Genomic DNA, 16,857 nt, shown 5'->3' with positions numbered 1-16,857 from the left:
GTCATGTAATGTAACTCACATCAAGAGCTCTCCCGTCAACTTAATTAAGTCACCTCCATGAGAGGTGGAAGCTACAATGATGGGAGAGCGTGTCCCGTCATTGTAGCTTGATGTAGACATGGCTTTAACTTGACATAAGTTACATCAACTTAAGTTAGGTGACAACTAGCGTAACTTAGATCGACGTAGAGTGTTGGTGTAGATGGGGTCTTAGGGATTTCCAATGCTTTGCAGACAGCTTCCAGATAATTATCAGTCTCCAGTGCCAGCAGTAAAGGCAAGGGAGACTTTTGCTATGGCTACTAGACATATGAAAAAGTGACTATTCTGTATGTTTGGCATAGTACATCATATGCCACTGAGATTTTCCCTTGTCATCGAAGGAAGGTAGCTGCCCACTGAATTTCAGTAGGAATTTAGTGTTTAATTCCATTAGGTGCTGTTGAAAATCCCAGAACTCCGTTCTTATGGTCTCCTTGAAAAGCTTCAAAATCAGTGAATGGCATGGAAGAGAACCTTCCTCTACTAGGGCAGTATCTGAAGGACAAATGGCTGGAGACCTGTCACTGGGGAGTTGGTGTTTAGTCCACCTAGGCCGCCACCTTCAGTTTACTGTGTCTTGAAACGAAAAGGCAGGTGCTGCCCTGCAGCCAGCGGCGATGCCTGGCACCTGCAAACCACCTTGGGGAATGAGAAGGCATTTTTCACAGTGTTTGACGTTCTAGGCTGCCCAACTCCTGCAAGCAGATGGAAAAGTCAGAGTGCAGGATCTCTCTGTGTTCTGGGGAGAAGGCCAAACCTGCCATATGCTGAGCAGTGTGAAAGGGACAGGGCCTTGCTCACTGCCTTTCACAAACCTCGCTAGTCAGTCCTAGGATTGGTTGATCAAAGACTCTGGTCGTTATGTGCTGGTAAATGTATCTAAATTAGTGGCTGTAAAAACTCAATGTTCTTATTTTAATATAGTTAAGTGAATTAGCAGGAGCACAGAGGTATAGATTAATCCTTTTGTCTCATGCAAGACTGCTTTGAAGGGAGAAATTATACAGTAAATCTGTCCATCAGCAGAGATAGTGAAAGGGAATCTGTTCCTACACCTGAACTCCCTAGTGTTTGTGAATAAAAACAGTGGATAACAGCTTGAGAAATCCCAGTGTACACAATCCTTTTCTTCAGCATTGTTTCTAGGGACTCCAGGCATCCAGTAAATTGGATAATCTCATCATGCAATTTTAGCAGGAAGCAAGAAGAGAGAGTAGAATGGCAATAGATTGTCTCTGCTCTTAGCTATTTTGGGATTCAGGTCTGATCAACTTCATTCAAGCCTGTCATTTCACATTGCTAGCCTCCGTCTGGCAGCTCTATCAGTCTTTTATGCACCCATCGAATCATGCAGAGTGTTGACAACCTGCTCAGACCTGAGAGCCGCGGAAAAGGCAAGCACAGGTGATAAAATGCCAGACCCTTGCTGGGCTTTAGCTAGCAAATAAAAGGTTCTTATTGATTTCACAGCTTTTTAGAGATGGTGAAGCTAAAAGAGTCTGGCTTTCACTTTTGCAAGGCTGCTAGCAATGATTCCAGCAAGAAGATTAGGCATGTGCCAGCTTTCAAGGTATAAACTTAAAAAACAACAAATAGTCTAGCGGCATCTTAAAGACGAACAAAACATGTAGATGGTGGAATGAGCTTTTGTGGGCACAGCTCACTTCTTCAGATGACAGGAGTGTTGGAAGTCCAGATCCAAGAATAAATAAAGGGAAGGGGAGAGAAGGAAAAAAAATGGAGGGGAGGAAGAAAAAGACAGTGAGTAGATAAGCTTCAGAGGGGTAGGGAGTTAGTCTGTAACAGGAAAGACTTAAAAAACAATAAATAGTCTATTAGCACCTTAAGGACTAAATAGATACAAGAGGCTGTTAAGAACCATTAGTTTGCATTTGGAAAGGAAGATGACCAATACCAGATTCTACACAGACATCAAGAACCATTAGCACCTTCGTTGGTTGGTTGATAATGTGTGAGCCATCCGATATCCCCATTCATACCATTTGCATAAGAATTAAACTTGTGAATGAAGTTAAGTTCCAACCCTTCTCTGTGTATTTGGCTTGTGGAATAGGTCTGAAACAAAATGGCGACTTGGAGATCCATTAATGAGTGTCCAGGAAGATTAAAGTGTTCTCCAACAGGTTTTTGTGTGTTGCCTTTTCGGATATCTGATTTGTATCCATTAATTCTTTCCCGGAGAGAATGTCCAGTTTGGCCAATATACATATTGGCCAGTATACTTTTAATGTATGTTTTGTTCTGTCCCGAGTGTCACATGACTATTGAGGTTTGCTTGGGAATATGGTGTCCCTGCCATACGACTGGCTTTCTCCTTTGAAGGCAGAAGGAGAACTCCCACCTTCTTGTAGTTGATGCTGACAAGGCTCCATCTAGGATGGGCTGTGAAGATATTAGATTCTGCTGTTTAGTTCTGCTTGCAGGCTCTGATCTTTCACCAGGCATTAATATGCCTTTTCTTGCTCCATCTGCCACCTTGACGTGAAGGAACCACTTTGGTAAACAAACAGTCTGCTGTTACGAACCTGAGCACAGTGCAAAATTAAATGAAAATGGGAAAACACCAGAGGACCGCAGCAAATGGGACTTGTGAATAAACTGCTTGCAAGGAGGGTGATTTGGGATGCTGGTTGGTGGGGGAGGGGTGAAGTCTGCAGCATCCGTGCTCACCTAAGACTCACCAAGTGAGCAGCCCAGAAATGCAGTGCCCCAAGGGGAGAATGCGTTGGTTTGACTTAAAGCCTACATGTCACACGTGGTGCTCTGATCAGGGAGGGGTTTGAATTGTGTTTAAGTATATTGGATTTAGGGGAATGCAGGTACTTAGGCTTTGTGTAAGGGCTTGTCTCCTAAAGGTGGACAGTGTGAGACTTAGTGAGCTATTTGATAACAGTTGAGGAACTTTAAACTTCGTGAGACCCTATTATGCATATGGCAGTTACACTCCAATCTCCTATGACTGGGCATGGGACCATTGGAAATTCATCCATCTTCCTGACAATCTTTTTACTCCAATGCAGGAGTTGAGTCCAAATCTGAATTAATATATTTGAAAACTAGAAAGGACTGTTGTGACATCTAGTCTGATTTGCTGTATATCACACGGCATAGGATCTCTCCTGCCCTCCTCCCCCCAAAGATTCCTCTTTGAACTCTAGCATATCAATGGTTAATTAGCCTCACTGCTAAAAATTTCATTTTCTTTCCAACCTGAATTTGTCTAGCTTCAAATTCCAGCCATAAGCTGTTATACTTCTGTCTGCATGATTGATGAGCCCATTATTAATGTTTTGTTTCCCACCTAGCCACTCACAGACCATCTAATACAGATTACGAGAGTCATCTGTTTCCTATTCAAAAAGGACAGCTCATCCCCGTTTCCTGCAGTGGGAAATTGAGTGGGCATGTAGTAGCAAAACTGCTAGCCAAGAGTTGTGTGTGTGACGTTATTTCTGGTTCTGGGTACAAACCAATATTTACTAACAAGCTTTTTCTCTATGATCTGATGCCCTAGCCGATTGAAAAGAGATGCTGCCAGGAAGGTCTCATTTAAACATGCATCTATTTGTAATTAAACAAAAGACAGCAGTCAGCTAAAACCAGCACCTCTCCCTACAACGGGGTATCTCTTGTATACAGTGGTGCAACCAGCTGGCAATAAACCTTTTTCTTAACTCATTCATGTTTTCATTCAGATAAGAGTTCTCCTCTGCTTTTGAGAAGGTATGAGAACATCACACATCTGCCACTTGATGCAGGGGGAATGTTGAGTTTTCAGTAGGAAAGCCTCATTTCTAATGAGTTATTTTCAGGCAATGAAGAATAGAGCTATCAGAAGCCTGTATCCCAAGAAAAGGGAAAAAATTTATAGGCAGGTGTTTTAGACCAAGCTGAATGACCAAGCATCTGAGAGGTGATTAAGAAAAAGCAGAAAGCATATAAGGAGTGGAAGATGGGAGGGACCAGCAAAGAAAGCTACCTTATTGAGGTTAGAGCATGTAGAGACAAAGTGAGAGAGGCTAAAAGTCAGGTAGAGTTGGACCTTGCAAAGGGAATTAAAACCAACAGTAAAAGGTTTTATAGCCATATAAATAGGAGAAAAACAAAAAAATGAAGAAGTGGGACCGCTAATCACTGAGGATGGAGTGGAGGTTAAGGATAATCTAGGCATGGCCCAATATCTAAACAAATACTTTGCTTCAGTCTTTAATGAGGCTAATGAGAAGCTTAGGGATAATGGCAACATAACACATGGGACTAAGGATATGGAGGTAGATATTACCATATCCGAGGTAAAAGCCAAACTCGAACAGCTTAATGGGAGTAAATCGGGGGGCCCAGATAATCTTCATCCAAGAATATTAAAGGAACTGGCACATGAAATTGCAAGTCCATTAGCAAAATTTTTTAATGAATCTCTGAACTCAGAGGTTGTACCATTTGACTGGAGAATTGCTAATATAGTTCCTATTTTTAAGAAAGGGGGGAAAAAAGTGACCCAGGTAACTACAAGCCTGTTAGTTTGACATCTGTAGTATGCAGGGTCTTGGAAAAAATTTTGAAGGAGAAAGTAGTTAGGGACATTGAGGTTAATGGCAATTGGGACAAATTACAACATGGTTTTACAAAAGGTAGATCGTGCCAAACCAATCTGATCTCCTTCTTTGAGAAAGTAACAGATTTTTTTAGATAAAGGATACAGTACCTCATGGGGAATTATTGGTTAAATTGGAAAAGATGGGGATCAATATGAAAATTGAGAGGTGGATAAGCAACTGATTAAAGGGGAGACTACAGTGGGTCATACTGAAAGGTGAACTGTCAGGTTGGAAGGAATGTTACTAGTGGAGTTCCTCAGGTCTTTTGCCCCAATACTGATCCCTATCTCGCTTTAAGATTAAGCTAGATGGGTTTATGAAGGGGATGGTTTGATGAGATAACATGATCTTGGCAACTAATTGACCTTTCACTATTGGTGGTAAATAGGTCAATGGTGGGATGGTAGGAGTTACTATAGAGAACTTTTTCCTGGGTGTCTGGCTGGTGAGTCTTGCCCACATGCTCAGGGTTCAGCTGATCGCCATATTTGGGGTCGGGAAGGAATTTTCCTCCAGGGTAGAGGGTAGATTGGCTGAGGTCCTGGAATTTTTTCGCCTTCCTCTGTAGCATGGGGCATGGATCACTTGCTGGAGGATTCTCTGAATCTTGGGGTCTTTAAATCATCATTTGAGGACTTCAGTATCTGAGATATAGGTGAGAGGAAGGATTATTCCAGGAGTGGGTGGGTGAGATTCTGTGGCCTGCATTGTGCAGGGGGTCAGACTAGATGATTATAATGGTCCCTTCTGACCTTTAAAGTCTATGAGGAGTGAAAGAGTCCTCCTTCCTCGTGACATAAACAGCCGAGATGGCATTTTGTTGCAGAGCTGTAATCAGAGGCGTCCCAGCTGCTTAGGCAAATGTTAATCATTCCAACTGGATGCTGCATGGAGTAATAACTCCATCTTGGGCCTGCAGATTGCCTGGTAATTGAGGAAGGATTGGGTTGTGTGTATCTCAATCAAGATACCCCTCATTAGGATGATGTTTGGCTGTAAATTACAGGGTGACTTTGGTAGGAGCAAATATTTTCTCTTAGAATAAAATCTCATTATGAAAAACTTGAACAATAAATAGTCTAGTAGCACCTTAAAGACTAACACAACATGTAGATGGTATCATGAGCTTTCGTGGGCACAACCCTTAGTTAATGGATTTCCACTCCATACAGCTGAATGCAGTGCTTTGCGTGTTCAAAAGCTTCAGGGGGTAGCTGAGTTAGTCTTTAAGGTGCTTGTGACGTAGTGGGGGTACTTGCTGGGCTGTGGTGACCTCTGCTGTCTGGAGCAAGACCCATCAGGGAAAACCTTATTATGCAAAGGTACCTTACTGGTTGAACCAGCCTACCCCCCATGGGGAGAAACAAAGGGAGGTGGAATGCTGCCCTGGCTGGGGGCAGGGCTGGGAGAGGTAAAGTTAGTTCCTGTCTGGAAAGCAGGGGAGAAGGAGCTGGGGAGGGGGGCTGGGACTCCCCTATCTCAAGGGGGGCACTGAGGCCTCTTAGCCCCAGTTCCTGTAACCAGATTACATCTGTGCTATGCTGTATCCTGGAGGAGCAATAAACCACCCTCAATTCCACTGGCTGGTGGAGTCTGTTTGTGCCATTTCGGGGTGCAGGAGACGGGGGACCCCCAACGTGCCATCACAGTGCTACTAGACTATTTGTTGTTTTTAAAGTTTTTCCTGTTACAGACTAACAAAACATTTAACAACCAGCCTGGCCCTGATTATGAGGTTCTTTGAACACTTGTAACAGCTGTTAGATTTCAGGAAATATAAGTTTATAAGGATGTTGTGAAGGCCAGGACTTCAACAGGGCTCAAAAGAGCCAGATAAATTATGGAGGTTAGGTCCATCGATGGCTATTAGCCAGGATAGGTAGGAATAGTGGCCTTAGCCTCCATTTGTCCGATGCTGGGAATGGGTCATGGGAGGGATCATGTGATCTGTTCACTCCCTCTGAGGCATCTGGCATTGGCCACTGTTAGAAGACAGGACACTGGGCTAGATGGACCGTTGGTCTGAGCCAGTCTGGCCACTCTTATGTAACCTGTTAATGACAGCCCAGGAAGATGTTCTTCTAGTGAACTTCTTTCTTTTTGGACATGGGATGTCACTATTGAATGTTCTCCTGAAGTTTTGAATTGCATGTCGAGAGGGGCTGATTACCAACCTTTTTGATGTTTCCATGAGCACAGTAGCTTGGTTTTTTTTGACTTTTGTAAATGTCTTGGAAATTAATAGCTGTACCACAAGGTGGCAGCTTTGTACTAAAGTGGAAAATGGACTCCATCTGCTTGGTAGCTGGTTCTCTTGGAGCTCATAACATAGAGCTGGTCAGTTCTTTTCAGCACTGTAAACATTAAGGGAAAAGCACAACAGGATGCCCATCCTCATTCTTTCATTACTGGATCTAACACTATTGTGCTCTCGTCTATGGATTCCTATAACTGTTCTCTGCAGGCATCTCCCCTACGCTTGATTTGTGCCGACTTAGTGCCTCCTCATTACTTCATGCCCTCAAGTTTTAGTATTGAACACTAGTTTAGTCTTGCAACAGCTCTTCAGTCTTCAATAATTCTTAATGAGCTTTTCCAATTAAAATACAGTTCTGCTCTGTAAAAATAGCATAGCAGGCTTCCGTGTTTATCTCCTTTTTGCATCCAGCTTGTCTATTGCAAGATGAATGCCTCCCCTTGGTGTCCCTAAGCAACTCAGTCCTGGGCCAGATACAGCCACACTGCTCCTGCAGAGACTAATGTGCTTTGGGTGTGAAGAGGAGAATGAAGATCTTCCTTCCATTATACCCAGGAGTCCGTTGCACACACCAGAGGAGTGCTGTTGCTGGATTCCTCCTCAGCAGAGATGCCCCAGTCTTCCAGTGTTCACCTGTGTTGTCAGAGGTTACATTCATGCCTCTCTGAAGAAAACAAAAATGCACAAACCCTGCAGTGTTCGAGTGTAGGTGGGTCCCAAGGAGAAGGTCGGGAATGTTAGTCAGAAATCTCACAAACTGGAACTCTGCACCAAGAGGCCAAGGAGAAATGTTCTGTGCTACATCTTTTTCCTTGTCCAGTGCCAGATGCCCCCTGGGATGTCCACATTTGGTCACACCTTTGTGGTGAGGCTAGCAGTGCAGTGCCTCTCTGTATGCTGCCCTTCCTCTGTCCCATTTGGGCTAAAGGAGAGCTGTCCAAGCTGGTTCTCAGCAGCTGAGGCCAAAGGATTGCCCAGTCGAGGTGGAACTGAACTGTTGGAGTGGCAAAGCTGAGGGAAACTCCCAGAGGCCTTTGCTGAGAGCACACAAATGAATTCTACTGTCTGTTGTGCTCCCGGCTCCACTGAGTGAGCAAGACAGGGACTGGGGATGAATCTTAGTTTTTCCTGTTGTGCTTTCCCTTCCGATGGTAGTGGTCATGCCCAACCCTAAAGAAACAAATCCTTACCAGGAAATGAGATAGTATCTGTGAGCACTTAGATGTGGGCTTTATCATCACATCAGTCTTTTATATTTTTTCTATAACATCCATTGGCGCACAGCTGCAAAGTGGTGTACACAATCCTATACCTTCCTGAAGCAGTGTACCCCTTATGGCACCTTGTGCCGTTCAGATAACCAGAGCACAGATGAGTGATGGAGGGAGGATGTTTCCTATAGTGGTGAGCAGCCTAGGCTAGTGACCGGGCCGCATGAGGGGTCCTCGAACGCAATGGGCTGCAAGATTGTCTTAGCCCAGCGGGTCTCCTAAGACAGCTTTGCTAACTGCGTTTGCATGCCTAAAATTTGTGGGATGGGTCGACTGATTTATAGCAGTGCTGTGATCGGCTGCAGGGGCAGCACACAGCTCTTACAGTCAGTATTGTGTGCAATCAGCACGCATCTTGCTTTGCGTGCTCTGGCTTTACGTGCGTGTCGCTTCAGTAATTCCAGTGGGAGGAAATCAACAGAACCTGGCAGCCCCTGTGCATGGGCAACAGTAAACAAAATGCCTTGTGGGCCACACAAAGAACCCCGGTGGGTTGCATGCGGCCATGGGCCACAGGCTATCCACCACTGGTTTACTAAGCAGGAGTGTGTAGCTAATGATGTAATAATTCAGAGAGCCCGGAAGCTAAGAAATCGGCCACTTGGCTGTGTTGCATTTAACTGACACATGCAAATCGGACACCGTGCTGGTTTTAAATGGGTGGGGATGAGGGAGAGGGGAAGCGTGGATCATAGCAGGCACTGAATATTTATAAAGGTTAATTGAATATTCATATGTGCTGCCATGATAGGCTGGTCTTCCTGTTACTGAGCAATAATTTAACACCTGATCCAATATACTCCTTGTTTGTTATAGGCTGGACCGTTTACCTTAATGGCTCGTTCCAAGAATGTCCATCAGAGCTCTAACCTGATGATGGATGTCTGGCCTGTATTTTGTGGAATGGAATGGCCTTTTTTCAAACATCCCACTCTCCCCACCTCTAATATCATCAATTCACAGACACTTACCTTCCTTCCTCCCTCCCCCCCCCCCCCCCGCATCCCCCTCCTGTTCTGAAATGTGATTTGTCCTTTTCATATGTGTTCTCTTTTTTTTTTAATTGTATCCTTTGGTATATATGGTTGTGACTATTTTCTTCCCCTATTTGATCTGAGGAAGTGGGTCTGGCCCACGAAAGCTCATCATCTAATAAACCATCTTGTTAGTCTTTAAAGTGCTACATTGTCCTGCATTTTGCTTTTTTCAACAGTCTGCTGACGTTCCCCATGGCATACATGTGATAGAAAATGTCACCCTTCTTTTAGTTTCTGGGCAGCTTTCTCTTCCTCCTGCCAGCTTGTTTGGATGTGAACAGTACCTCATGCCTCTCTTAAATGATTGCGCACTTGCATGAGGACAGTGCTAATCCTTTTGCCATTGGATGGCACCAGAGGGAGCAGCTGCACGGGAGGGAAAATGGTGAGAGGAAGCTTGGTAGCAGGGTTGGGGGAGGAATACTTGAGAGTAGGATTGGAGATGCTTTAGTGGGCAGTATGCTAGGAGGGTTTGTCTCACAGCAGCCCTGGCAATCCCAGGCTTCTAGCAGCGCTCTGTGTTCTCAGCACACTGTGCTCGCTGCCACGCCAGAGAAGCAAATGGTTCGGGGTTAACATCAGCGTGTGCGTCCCCAGCTAGTGTCTCTGCAGCCAGCAAAGAGCTGTTCATCAAGCAAGGTTTGGAGCTAGGGAGCGAATCTGGCTGCTCGTCAGGCTTCCAAAGCCCCCTCTTTCCCCAAAGCGAGATAAGAGCATGAGGTTTGTCTGGCAGAAAGCAGCATGCCAGCTCTGCCTGGAGGGAGTGGGAGCCACTTAAAACAAAGTGTGCTCCAGTATGCTAAAATCTAGCACCTCTTCCTTCTCTCCCTGACCCGCTCCCCCCAAAACCACCCCACTGCCTCACAGTAAGGGTGCTTCAGCATGCCTGCCGAAACCTAGCATCATCACTCTCCTCTCCTCTCCTCTCCTCTCCTCTCCTCTCCTCTCCTCTCCTCTCCTCTCCTCTCCTCTCCACGCTCAGCCCAAAAAACTGGTCCCACGGCCCCAGAAAGCAAGTGCGAGGGTTTGTAATGGTGACCCGAGAAGTGGAAAGCCATTCTCAGGACTGGATGAAATACTGGTCACTTGTCCATCCAAGCACTTCTGATGTTCAGTCACTGTATCTGGGGAGGGTGAAGGTTTCCCCAACACCCCAGAGGGAGTCCGTGGCCTTGTTAAGGTTGGAACTGGGAGTTAGGATTGAAAATTACTTCAGGGCAGTGCTTGGCTTGGAGCTAGAGGTCATACGTGCACATCTTGTAAATAAACTGGATGAAGGGCCGAAGGGCCTTAATCTGTGCTGCCTGGTTTGGCCACTTGGACCATTTAACTTGGCGGTTCCTGGCCCTGTTGCACTGGAGGCAGATTGTTTTATTCGGGTGCGTTGTAGGATAGGACCATGGCTGCACTGTCCATGTGGCAGTGGTGCTAATGCCACGCCAGTGTAAGCAGCATGGAGCTGATGCTCCAAGGATCTGGATGCTTGCTCTGATACTTTGAGGCTGCTTCGCCATCTCCCAGCTGAGAAATCAAAGGGCGTCCATATTCTGTGGCTGTAGGGATGATCTTTCAGACACGTATCCATGCAAGTGCCAGGAGCCTCCCTATCAACCTACCCCCAGATGGGCGTCTCCTGTAGTGAAACACACACACTGCGTCTGCCCCAGAGACAGTGCCAGGAGCTCTTTGCATGCGGGGAAGCTCCATGAGTCCCCTTCACCGTTGTGGGGAGGCTGCTGTACATCTGGGAGGGTTGGAGGGAGCTGTGAGGACAGCCTCCTTGCTGAGCATTGGCTGCCTTGCTCTGCCTATAAACCAGCCAGCCACATCTGCCTGGAGCTGCTTAATCTGTTCACCTGCTTTTCTCAGTCATCTTGCTTGTTTTAATGAGCTGGTAAGTGGAAGATTCCTGTTTTAAGCAGCAGAACATTACCCTTCATTAGCTGCATTACACACTTGGTTTAATTTCCAATTAGCCTTAGATAATAACAAAGTAATCTGATTGCTCATCCTGGTGAGCATCCTGTCTCCTCCCCTGCTTTATCTCCACCCCTTGCCATGGAGGTTGGCCAAGACAGACCTGCTCTCTTTCTGCCCCCTCCACCCTGGTTAATATATCCCCCTCTGCCATTTGCATGGAGCTGAGCTGCCAGAAGGAACCGTTCACAAATGCAGCATAGCTGTTTACTGCAGATTTCTCCAGGGCCTGGTTGAGCCTGTTACATTGGCTACAGAGAGAGTCTCTCCCTAGCACTGTAATGTACCGTGTATGTTTATGATGTTAAATACTTCTTAACAGCCTCCAGTATGGGTTTTTTGAAGGCGCTTCCATGATGTAGCTATCCAGATCCCATTGGCATGCCCAACTTCCTGGGAGGGATCCTCATCTAAATGCCAAATTATCACCGTTCAGCCAGACTCTGTTATAAACCATGTTTGCTGCATCTGCCTTTGAATGGTGTTTAAATGTGACGTTTGCCAAAAGCCAGGTGGCAGGGTGGAGACCAGGGACTTAGTCTGGGATTAGTAAAGCAGAGACTGAAGCCACATTTCCCCATGCCCAGCGTTCATCCTAGTTGTGTTGTGTATTTGACGATGGAAGCGTGGGTCCTGAAAGAAAGCTGGTACCAATAGGAGCAGCGAGTGGGGGGCATAGCTTGGGTTGTAGAAATAAATTAACTAGTGTGAGGCTTGAGCAGGGGGTCTGAGGACCTGTCTTATTAGATCAGAGTGGCATTGGCAGTCACATGGGTGATCCTTTCTTGGTTAGTGATGAAGAATTGCTCAGCTAACAAAATCAATCTAAGATTTTTTTTTAAGCACCCGGCATTGTGACCTCTTGAGCTGACCTTCAAACTAGCTCCCGGACATGTGGGTGTATGCTGGAATTGTGGAACACTGCTCCAGAGTGACAGGTGCTTTATAAAACGTTGGCAGCATTGTAAAATATTTGCAGTACTTGTGTCCTTTTCAGAGCAGCATCCAGGGGAACCTAACGAGACCCTCCAGGCTTCTCTAGAGGTGGTCCTGTAACCAAAGGTCACACTAATTAGTCCTGGGATCCTGTGGAATGCTTGAGCAGATGACCGTTAGAGGCGGATCCCTGCCTGTGATGGGCATTGTTGATACTATTTTCATTAGAGAGAGAAAAGCACAATTCATCTAGCTCCCACAGGGCACTTTTCATTAATGGATCACCAGGTTCAGCAGCATCTGCATTTTACAGTGTTGCGTAGGGTGATATTGGGGAGCTCTGTGTTTCGCTCCAGCTTACAGCGCCATGGCACCCAACGTGCAAACCTTACAGTGGTGGCTTTTTTTGAGCTATTACATGGCTGTTGTGTATTAAGACTCTTCCTGTGGTGTGGGGTTAGGATTTATAGCTCCAGAACTCCCATGATCCAGAGGAGGAAGTGTTTTGTTCCCGTCCAGTGAGCTAGCGTTGTGAATCATCATGAAGTAACATCCTTGGTGAATGCTGCTGCAGTGGGCTGCAAGTCCCACCCTGTGCTTTGGCAGTGACCAGGTGTAATGCACTATAACTAGACCCTGCACAGCAGGCAGTAGACAAATGACTACACTGGGAAGGACTTGCAGGCAGGGATGGTGCTTGTCTCTTAAGCAGTTGGGAGAACCACCTGCTTCCAAATCTGCAAGTTGCCTCCTTCCACATGGGGTTGCATGGCAGATCCTCACCAGGGTAAGGGGAAATGTTGCATTTTTCAGTAAATGCTTTCACATAGGAAGACAGTTCTGTAGATGCTCTAGCTTCATCCGGAGGGCTCAGACTGGGGTTTATAGGGTTAAGTGATGAGCCTGGGCTGTAACGTGCACAGTTACACGAAGCCCTTCTCTCTTCTTCACACCCCCCCCCCATCCTGCACTGCTTCTGTATCAGAGGCAGCAGCGTGGGAGGGGACAGGAGGCTTCTCTGTATCAGAAGCAGCGGTGGGGTGTGGCAGCTCTGTGGGAGCCCTTCTACGTGGCTAGCTGGCTTAAGAGCTGGCTAGCTGGCTTAAGAGCTGGCTAGCTGGCTTAAGAGCTGGCTCCCGGCACACACTGGTTCCCACATTGCCACCTGCAGCATGTGGGGGAGGAGATGGGAGGCTCTGCTGTGGCCCTCAATTGGTCCTATGCTTTATCAGCCATGGCCTCCTAACAGCAATGCTGGGGTGTCTTCTCCCCTCCAGATGCCCAGAGTGTTTTAGGAGGGACTACTGCTTTGGGCAGCCCAATCCATTGCAAGACAGCAGTGAAACTTTGGCTCTCCCATGAGCTGCCGCTGCTCTGACAGATTAACGCGGGTCTCAACGAGGTTTGGTGACAGCTGCTCCTTGTGGGTCATGATATCAAGGCGAAGTCTCCATCGCACGCCAGCTGCATAACCTGCTCTGTGTCCAGCTAATCCCCTGGGTCCTGAGCGATGCACTAACCGGGAATGCCTCTCTCCTCTCCCTCGCCTAGGTGGTGGCTAATGCTGTGGCAGCCTTGTCAGAGATCAGCGAGTCGCATCCCAACAGTAACTTGCTGGATCTGAACCCTCAGAACATTAACAAGCTACTGACTGCCCTGAACGAGTGCACCGAATGGGGCCAGATCTTCATCTTGGACTGCCTGTCTAACTACAACCCCAAGGACGACCGTGAGGCTCAGAGGTATGTGCAGGGGCTCACTGCCTTCGCGCTTGGCCAGTGGGCCTTCTGTACGGCCAGCACCTCTCTGAGGGTAGCAGCCTAATGGAATAAGCCTACGATAGCAGAGCCAGGCTTCCAATAAAGTAGTCTGAAAAGCCACAAGGGTCAGCTATTCCAGGTATTTCACACGGGAGAATCCACTGCGAACTGCTGCCACACTGCACAGACCCCACCGCTCTGCGTTTCCCAGACCCCTACAGGGCTTGGCTCTTCGTAGCAATCCATGGATCCAGCAGTGGGGTCAGTCAAGCCCTGTGGTGTGGTGGCAATTGGTGCATCCACTTAACCACAGCACAAGCTGATAGCACAATGCCACTTAAAGGAGACATATTAAAAAATCCCCCCTCTCCCCATGCCTTTCTGCTCTTTGCATGTAAAGGAGGGTCTGAAGGACTTGTTTTGTTGTATAAAGCTCCTTGTTTTTTCCATAGGCTGGAAAATTCTATGGTGCCAAGAAAACTAGTCTAACTTATGGCATCCCAGGACCGAAGATAAAATTGAGGAATGAAATGGGTTTCGATCACTGCTTGAAATGCACTGGTTTTGATAATGCCTCTTTAACTTCAATGTCTAGCTTCATGAGAAGAAGAGCGTGTGTCATATTCATCCCCTCCCCATCCCCTCACGTTCTCCAGTCCTCCACCAAAACCAGGAAAGTCCAACCTCTTCATCCATCATATTGTGAGGGAAACAAGCAGAAACAAGCATTGTGTCTCTCTCAAAAAAAATTCTTTGTGTCCTTCATAAAGAAGCTAAAAAGGGCACAAGCCTAGTGTATTTTAAATCCTGTGCAAGCCTCATTGAATATGCTGGGTTTCTTCTGTGCCTGCATTGTTGAGGCAGAACAGATAATCCCCTTCAGAGAAAATCTGTAGGCTGTTTTACTGAATTTTCCCCTCGTTCTTGATGTTCTAAGATTTCCTTGTGGTGAGTCAGCTCTTAATGAGCTCTGGGAACCTAGAGAGTTCTCTCAGCCCCAGGTCTGTGCACTCCTAGCTTTACCCAAACAGGGCTGCCTGCTGAATAGCTCTGACCCTGCCCCACTCCCTCTCTGCAAGTTGGGGTGGGGAGCTGAAGGTACTATAAATGCAGTTCCTGACTTCTGGTTACCAGGGGTTACTTGCCAACCCTGGGCTCCTAGGTCCTGTTGTGTGCCCGATGGGACCCACAGTCAGCAGAGCTCTTATGGGAGAAATTCATTGTCAGTCTTTTCTGTCTCTAGCATCTGTGAGCGGGTGACTCCCCGGCTGTCTCACGCCAACTCGGCCGTGGTGCTTTCAGCAGTGAAAGTCTTGATGAAGTTCCTGGAGCTCTTGCCCAAGGAGTCCGACTATTACAGTATGCTGCTGAAGAAACTAGCCCCCCCACTCGTCACGCTGCTCTCTGGAGAGCCTGAAGTTCAGTATGTTGCCCTGAGGAACATCAACTTGATTGTGCAGAAAAGGTATGGCCCAAGCACTGCTCTCAGGATGCGGGCTGGGGATTGGCAGAGTTAATCCATTCCAAAGTTTCTCTGCCTCCAGGCATGCTCATTTTGAGGACCCAACTCTGGTTCTGGCTGAGGAGTTGCTTGACTAGTCTTGTTTCCTGTATCTTTGAACACACAGTTGTTGGCTGGCGTCATTGACTGTTTTTACAGCTGATTCACTCTACCGGCATCACTGTCACGTTTCTGCAGCCAGCAAGATATCTTGGGGAAGGGGGACACATTCCTTTTGTCCCCACTCCCTGCTCTAGAAACACAAGACAACCCTTTCCCCCACTCTGTCTAAGCTGGAAGAAGGGGATTGACATTTGGTTCTCATGTCTTGATGATGTTGAAAAGATGGGATGAGTGTGGAGTTGGTGTATTTGGGGAGAGGGGCTAGATGCTGATGTGTAGCCACTGAAGGAGAGGATCTGGTTGTGTAAGTGGCATGTGTTGGGAGGGAGCTATGAATGGGTGGAGGGCAGATAGGGATACAGGCAGAGTTAAGGTGGCTTGAACCTAGCAGTTTAAAAAATCAGACTAGAGGTAAAAGATGCACTGTCATTTAAACCACGGTTCTGCCACATTTGTGTGCAAATCACTGCTCAGGGCTGATATATGTGTATTGTCAGCGTTAGGTTAATCTAAAAATCAGGCCATCTTTATTGAAATGGAAAGCCCTTGTGTCACAAGTGTGGGTGATTCTTGTATGCCTGTGTGTGTGTTTCGCAGGCCGGAAATCTTGAAGCAAGAAATCAAGGTATTCTTTGTGAAGTACAACGACCCCATCTACGTCAAACTGGAGAAGCTGGACATCATGATCCGCCTGGCATCCCAGGCAAACATTGCCCAGGTCAGTCACTCTGGCTGTGATGTGATTGCAGTTGGCGGGTATGTGCCGGCTCCAGGATGCATGTGCACAAACAATACTTCTCAACGTATTCTCTGCACAGTGGTACAATACCTAGCAGCGATCTGTGTTCGCTCTGGCACAGGGGGCACTCTTACTTAATAGAGGGGACGGAAATTCCTCAGTGCTTTGCATGTTGGTAGTGTTGTACAAACCTCACAGCATCCTTGTTAGGTAGGGGGTTAGGTTTTACAGCTCAGAATTGTAGAAACAAACAGAGCTGAAGTAAGTTGCCATATGAGTTGGTGGCAGGGTCAAAGTTGGAATGTGTGTTGTCTGGACTACTCTGTACATCTTCCCGTTCTGTGCTGCTTCTGTCCTGTCATCCTAGTGTCTGAAATTTTATGCTGGCGGGGTTGGAGGGGGCCCTCTTTTGGGTCAGGAGCCACTAGCACATAGACAAATCAGTCGGAGGCTGCGCACAACTGAAAAGCAAAAAAGGAAAACCAATTCCTCACTGACGTGGCCCCCAACTGAGAAGCAGAAAGACCTTCCCCATGTTCTTTCGCATACCAGAGTCTGAGGGCCCAGGCTAGTAGATTTTGTGAGCTCCAGCCCC

General features: G+C 46.8%; 1 protein-coding gene across 2 annotated transcripts in view; it reads left to right on the top strand.

The window, feature by feature from the left end:
* Positions 1–16,857, top strand: part of AP2B1 (adaptor related protein complex 2 subunit beta 1) — a 103,157-nt gene that overhangs the window by 17,292 nt on the left and 69,008 nt on the right. For both annotated transcript variants that reach the window (XM_075905003.1, XM_075905002.1), the window contains exons 6-8: positions 13,691–13,881; positions 15,143–15,364; positions 16,121–16,241. In XM_075905003.1, the coding sequence (XP_075761118.1) occupies positions 13,691–13,881; positions 15,143–15,364; positions 16,121–16,241 (534 nt within the window). The remainder of the gene's footprint in view (positions 1–13,690; positions 13,882–15,142; positions 15,365–16,120; positions 16,242–16,857) is intronic.

The sequence above is a fragment of the Pelodiscus sinensis genome, chromosome 21 (genome assembly GCF_049634645.1).
Source record: "Pelodiscus sinensis isolate JC-2024 chromosome 21, ASM4963464v1, whole genome shotgun sequence".
Classification (NCBI taxonomy): domain Eukaryota; kingdom Metazoa; phylum Chordata; order Testudines; family Trionychidae; genus Pelodiscus; species Pelodiscus sinensis.
The sequence above is the reverse complement of the archived record's forward strand: the minus strand, read 5'-3'. Positions and strand labels throughout refer to the sequence as shown.